The sequence below is a fragment of the Phocoena sinus genome, chromosome 6 (genome assembly GCF_008692025.1).
Source record: "Phocoena sinus isolate mPhoSin1 chromosome 6, mPhoSin1.pri, whole genome shotgun sequence".
Classification (NCBI taxonomy): Eukaryota; Metazoa; Chordata; class Mammalia; order Artiodactyla; family Phocoenidae; genus Phocoena; species Phocoena sinus.
In genome coordinates this window covers 102666914-102673512 of record NC_045768.1, presented here as the reverse complement: position 1 = coordinate 102673512, position 6599 = coordinate 102666914, and the positions used below count along the sequence as shown (strand labels likewise).

Sequence of the window (6599 nt, the reverse complement as noted above, 5' to 3'; positions counted from 1 at the left end):
AGTGATAAGAAATGCAAGTTGCTTATAATCCCCCAAATAATCTGCTCTGGGGAAAGAAAGGGTCAAGTGGTGGAGAATTCACTTTGAAATGACATGACACCAAGCAACTGACTATGTTTCCAATATGACCTTTATTGAGCAACTACTGCTGTGACGCTTAACATCAATCAATGAAAAGTTGCAAACTGCATGTCAACGAGGTTCTCCCATGAACAAAAGTCCTTTTTAAATGCACCAGTGAGGTAAACATAATTATTCATATATAGCTTTCTTAAGGCTAAGAGAGTTCTGTGTTTCATTTATTATTTTTGGCTCAGTTGGTTCTTTGCATAATATACCTCAAGACATCCCCCCAAGCACCCCCCTTCCAACAGCTTAGGAAATTGGCCACTTCCCCAGGTACATACAATGTCATGCATCCGAATCGCCCAAACACTGGGGAGGGAGCCCCCTGAGCTTGCATGCAGGTCCCTCATATTGCACAAAGTAAAATACAATGTCTGGAGCCCCCATGGGAGAACCCGTTCTGCTTTGAAGCTGCCAATCACATGCATTTTGAAATTGTCATATGGCTTAACCTTTTGCGATGGACTCGTCTATTAGTCACTCTGGGTGACTTCCTTTACTACGGCGTGTGAAGTGACCTTCTCTACCTTTTTAGTAGACACTAACTTCTCCTCAAAGGTCTCTTCGTGCTCTTCGACCTTTTGAGTGACGGTTACAGATTTGGTGATATACTTGGTAGCACCATCTCCCCCCTCACTGGTGGTTTTTTCTACCATTTTGGCCACCACCGCTTTCTCCTCACCTCTATCACCACCCTTCTTTTCATCTGCTGGGCTCAAGTCTAGCCCATTGGTGACAACCCCTTTCTTCTCTTCTCCCCCACTGCCCTTCTCCTTAGCTTCCGGCTCTACCTCGTCTTTTCCTTCCACCTCCCCGTTGATGGCTATGTCTTCCTTCCTGGAATCCTTCAAAGCTCCCTCCTCCTTCTTCCCCACCTCTTCCGCTTTCTCCTTCTCCTTCTCCTTCTCTTTCTCCTTCTCCTGCTGCTGTGGCTTTTCCTCCTCTTTGGCATCCTTCTCCAAGCTCACCTTTACTGATTTGGCGACCACCTCCTCCACGACTTCCTCCTTCACTGGGGATTCAGCCTTCTTCTTCTCTGGCATGTCCTTTGGCTTCTCCTCCTTTTTCTCTCCCTTCTCTTCCTTGGGAGCTTCCTTTGCTTCTTCCTTCTTTGCTTCCTCCACTTTCCCTTCCTCCTCCTTCTGTTCTCCTTTGTCGGCTGCAGCTTCTGCTTTGGGCTTCACCTCTTCCACTGGTGACTTTGGCACCGGGGACTTGGCTTGCTCCGGCTTCTCCACCTTGGCTTCTGCCACGAGCTCCTCCTTGGGAGCCACTTCTTCACCCTTGGCCTCCATTTTCTTTTCCTCCTTAGCTTCGGCGGCTTCCTCTCCTTCACCTTCAGCCTCTGTTTCTCCTTCCTCTTCCTGCTCACCTTCCTCTTTTTCACTAGAAACTTCCTTCTCAGATCCTCCTTCCTCAGCTTGGTCTGATTTAGCTCCTTCCTCTTCCTCCTCTTCCTCTTTGGCCTCTTCCTCCTCTCCTTTAAGTTCAGGTGCAGTAGCTTTCACTGGAGACTTTTTGGCGGCTACAACTTCTTCTTCGGCTTCTTTTTTCTCTTTCTTTTCTTCAGCCTCTTCTTCCTTGACCTCTTCTTTCATGGAAACTGTCAATTCCTCTGCAATGGCCGTCAGGGCTTCTTCCATTTCTGATTTCTCATCTTCCACCTTGGTTTCCTCTATGATCTCCTCGACAAATTTGTGTTGGACCTTTAGCTTGGGAGCCTCTACCTTGGTTTTCTGAATCTTACTGGATATTGTGATGGAGGGTTGTCGGTGTGTATACAGCGGCCCAGTGATGCTTCCTGCAAATGTGCTAAATCTGGTCTCTTCACCCTCCAGGAGTTTCCTAAGGAGAGAATCAAAGAAGGCAAGACGTAATTAAAATCTCATCGGGTCTTCTGAACTTCATTCCAGTATGTGTAACGTGGTAGGTACCTTTGGATAAATAGAATCACTTGAAGTAACACTTGGCTATCCTTTCACTAGTATATTGTGTCGTATTCAATGACAGAAACAGATGCTCAGGGACAATCCGCCAGTCACCCAATGCAGTAACTAACCACGCCCAACAGTCCACTCACTACACCCAGCTACCAAATCTCAGCTCTGCCGCAATCCATTTGGTGCAACATGAATGTGCTGAGAAGCTCCCTAGAGGCCAAAAAGGCCTTAAGTGACGTTCTTGAGCATTTGGACTTTCAAGATGTATACTAAATGTCTTTTAGCGAACATTCAAAAATTTTACAAAGCTATTTAGAATATATTAGAATTCGAGCTAATATATCACAGCTAGGTACTAATAAGTGCATATCGAGTTATAAACTGGTCTGCGATTTTAATCATAAAGTGTCTATTTTATATAACTATTCAGCTTCCCGGAAAAGACAGATGGCTCTGAGCTGAGTGCAATTTATTCTTGTAATATGAATGATCTTACTGGTAAAAAAACAAAAATAAAAACAGCCCCTCCCCCCCCAAAAATAACTATTTCGTCAAGGATTTTCACCTATGAACTTAGTCAACAGCAAGGTGACATCAGTTAATATATTTATAATCTCTTCTCTTTCTCTGGATGTATAGCTAGATCTATAACATAAATCTAAATTAAAAAATGCATATTGTATCAATCATATTTATTCTCAGCCAGATGATGGCAATAGTAAGCTGTAACTGAACGAGAAATGGGACGTCCTGGTGTTTGTCCTTGACATTACACAGTTGAAAAGCTGAAAGCACTAGATGAAATATTAAAAACTAAAAGTCTGTTTCAAATATTTGAAAACAATTGTTTCACTAAAATAAAAAAGTTTAGGCATAAGCACTGAAATTAATCGGCGCTCTTCCTCTAAACACTTTATTCAAACACTTTAACTACTGTTTACTCTTTTAAAGCTGCATAAAAAGTTGCGATTCTTTAATTACTTTTTAATTAAGAAGAAAACCAGGCACTGATTTAAGACTCCTGCAACCTGCTTGCTTTAACTTAAGTGGTGAAGGTTCCTGCCTAAACGGCCTCTACAGTGCGGCTACCATTTCGGCCACGTCCGCCGCGAGCACGGTACCTGTATGCTGCTATCTCGATATCTAGAGCCATCTTGACGTTGAGGAGATCCTGGTATTCTCTCAAATGACGAGCCATTTCCCACTTTGTGCCCCGAAGCTCATTTTCCAACTGCTGGATGGTGTCCTGAAAGAGACACAGCCACAGACTTACCCTTCCAAACAGCCACTTCTTTAGCGCACCACTTGCTACCTCCTCCTTCTTCCTCCCCTCCCTCGACTCCCTCCAGCTTTGCAAACCTCGGGTACCGCTCCCAGACCCCGTCCCCTCTTAAAATAAAAATCTAAGGAGTTCACAAACAAACGAACAAACAGAATCAATAAGACAAGTAGACATTTCCTGGGCACACCACGCACTGGGACCAGCGGATCTAGAACAGGTCTCAGCAGGAAACACACATGCATGGGGAAACCCCACGGCTGACCTGGCCCTTCCCATCTGAGCCCTTTGGGCTGAAGCCAGTTTTGGGAGTTCTTCCGATCACGTCTGGAAAAGTTGAGAATACATGAGTTTCTGCACAGCTATCCTAAAGTTGCTGCTTTACCAACTACCCGAATGTATACCTCCTACTTTAAACGCGCAAGCTTGCAAAACTAGAACTCCTAAGGAAAAGAAGCACGTTTTGAAAATGGTCAGGGGTCTTCGAGCGGGGGATGGTGCGTGGGGGAGGCGTGTGGAGGGGATGGGGAGGGCGAGGACGCTTTGAGCCTCCAATTTGGGTCTGCGTCGCGCGCGCGCGCGCGCGCGCCGGCCAGCGGCCGCTAGGGAGCGCGGCTGAGAGCGCTGCGGGGCGCGGGCCTGAGTGTCGGGGGCGCGCGGCGCTGGCGCTGGCGCAGGCTGGCCGCGCAGCCGCTGTTCCTACCTGGTAGCTGCTAAGGTCGTGGTTGTGCCGCTCCTCGATGTCGCTGAGCTGCCGCTCCAGGGATTCCTTGGTGCCGCGCACCGACTCGAGCTCGATGCTCTTGGACTGCAGTTGGCGCCGGTACTCGGCGATCTCTTCCTTGGCGGAACGGATGGCCTCCTTGTTCTGCTCGGCTGCCTCGGTGAGCTTGGCGTAGCGGCACTTAAACCATTCTTCGGCCTGGTGCATGTTCTGGTCCGAGTGGCATTCGAGCTGGGAGCGGATCTCCTTCAGCGCCGACGAGATGTCTGTCTTCAGGTAGTCTTTGCGCTCCACGGTGATGTGTGACGCCTGGATCTGGGCCAGCAGGTCGGCCACCTCCTCCTCGTGATTGCTCCGCAGGAAGGCCACCTCATCCTGCAGCGACTGCACCTTCTTGTCCAGCTCCACCTTGACCAGCGACGACTCTTCGATGTCTTTGCGCAGCGCGCGGATGGCCGCCTCGGTGTCGTCGCGCAGCCGTGCCTCCTCCTCGAAGCGCTCCTTGAGCCGGTGGATGTCCTCTTCCAGGTGGTCCGAGTCCAGCTGTACCTGAGCCTTCTCGTGGTTCACCAGCTCCAGGGTGGCGCGCAGCTCGCGGATCTCCTGGTCGTACGCGTCGCCCAGCTGGGCGTGCGAGGCCTGCTTCTGCCGTAGCGCCTGGATCTCCGCCTCGATCTCCTTGTTCTGCTGCTCCAGGTAGTGCACTTTCTCGATGTAGCCCGCGAAGCGGTCGTTCAGCCCCTGCAGCTGCTCCTTCTCATTGGAGCGGGACAGCTTGTAGTCGCCGCCCGGCCCAGAGCCGCCGTTAAGCAGGGACGAGGACTGGCTGAAGTCGAGGCTGCTCTCGGCAGAGCTGAGCATGGCCGAGCTGTAGGTGAGGCGCGGGGCCAGCGCGCTGCGCTTGTAGGAGGAGGACACGGTGCTGGGAGAGCCGCGGGACCATGACTGCGAGCGGAAGCCGCTGGACGGGGAGCCGCCGACGCGGCTGAAGCTCGAGCGGGTGTCGGTTACCCGCCGGTAGGCGGACGGGTTGCCCAGCGAGTCCAGCGTGTAGCTCATCTTGGAGGCTTCGGGGCGTGTGGCTGGCACAGCGTTCTGCTGCCCTCGCCGCAGCCCCTTTATAGCCGCGGCGGCTGGTCCTGGGCCAGGGCCCCGCCCAGTGGAGGCGGCGGCCGAGGAGGCGGGGACTGCGGGTACCGGGCCATGGGGATGGGGGGTGGTGGTGAAGACAGCCCAGCAGTGATTCAGCGCCCGCTACACGTGGGCCCGCGCCGCATCGGACCCCGGACTTTGCTACCTTGGCCCCGACCCCTCCCCCCCAGCTCTTCTTTCGGTGCCAGACCACCTGTCCCCTCCCAAGCCCCCTCTCTCCATTTCTCTTCACCTTCGGATTGCATTTTACACCCCCAGTGGGAGCATTCACCCAACGCCCTTTCTTTGTTCAATCACTCTCCCACCGTTCGGGCCGCTTTTCTAGCGACCCCCTAGCCACTTAGTTCTTGTTCTTTTGTTTTTTTGTGTGTTTGTGTGTGTGTGTGTGTGTGTTTGTAAGCCCTCTGCACTCTTCACGTTTTTCTCTTCTTTTGCCCTTTCTCCATTACTTTTTCCTTTACCCATCTTCTGTGCTTAATCACTTCCCCCTCTGTTTGGCATCTCTTCGCCTTTCCACTTTAAAACTTCTTTAGTCCCACTCACTCCTCCCTTCTCTCTGAGCCCCTTCCTCCTGGACCTTTTTCTTCCCAGTCTTGTCTTTTCTCTTTCTCCTTCCTCCCCTCCCCCTTCCTCCCGCCCCTCCCCCATCCTCATCTCCCTTTGCCTTCCTCCCCTCCCCCCACTCCCGGTCTTAAAGCAGCCCGAGACGAGCGCAGGCCCCGAGTTGGGCCTAGAAGAAAAAAACAAAAAGACTTTGAAGAACGGTCAGCCTGAAGTCTTCGAGAAGGGGACAGAGAGGCTGGGCCGGGGTATTTATTTGTATTAAAAGTGGGATTTGTCGCTGCTTTCTGCTTAACGTTTGGGGGACGTCCGCAGTTTCCGCAGGGGCAGAAGGTAAGGCGCTTGTGCTCGCTATGGCGCCGGCAGCACCAAGGACAGCGCCCAGGCTGGTTTGCTGGAAGATTCAGCCGCCCTGGGGGCTTGTCGCCCAGCATTGCTTGTCTGGTTAGGTTGGCGGGGGTTTCCTTCCCCCCTTCTACCCGAGTAAATACAATTAAAGCCAGTTTGCAGTGACTCTGAAGGAGCCAAGGTGGGATCTCATGCTAAGATTCCTCTGCAATGCAGGGTGGGCACAATGCAGATTTTGAAAACAAATAAAATTAATTAAAGTCGGGTAACAGAGATGATATACTTGTAGCCCAGTTTCAGTTTTCTAACATATGATGGATGTAGGAAATCAAGAGATACAGGGACTGAAATCTGAAGGTCAAATATTCCTTGGAAAGGGGAATTCGAAATCTGCAGAGATGAAAAGTCCAGGGAAATATAGTTTGTGACAAGTCTGAACAAAAACAATTGCCTTGTCATCTTTCTGTTC

The 6599-nt window shown here is 50.9% G+C and overlaps 1 protein-coding gene across 1 annotated transcript; it reads right to left on the bottom strand.

The window, feature by feature from the left end:
• Positions 1 to 599: 599 nt before the first annotated feature.
• On the bottom strand, positions 600 to 5155 carry NEFM (neurofilament medium). Its single transcript, XM_032635560.1, has 3 exons — positions 4049 to 5155; positions 3188 to 3312; positions 600 to 1971 (listed from the first exon to the last, which is right to left on the bottom strand). The coding sequence occupies exons 1-3, from the start codon at positions 5126 to 5128 to the stop codon at positions 600 to 602; spliced, it is 2577 nt and encodes an 858-aa protein (XP_032491451.1). The 5' UTR covers positions 5129 to 5155.
• Between the last annotated feature and the right edge of the window lie 1444 nt (positions 5156 to 6599).

Excerpts from the sequence above, each read along its gene's own strand:
- NEFM (XM_032635560.1), bottom strand. The coding sequence starts at position 5,128 with ATGAGCTACACGCTGGACTCGCTGGGCAACCCGTCCGCCTACCGGCGG. Across the intron at positions 3,313-4,048 it reads ACGACCTTAGCAGCTACCAG|GACACCATCCAGCAGTTGGA; the intron begins GTAGGAACAGCG and ends TGTCTCTTTCAG. Across the intron at positions 1,972-3,187 it reads ATCGAGATAGCAGCATACAG|GAAACTCCTGGAGGGTGAAG; the intron begins GTACCGTGCTCG and ends TTCTCTCCTTAG.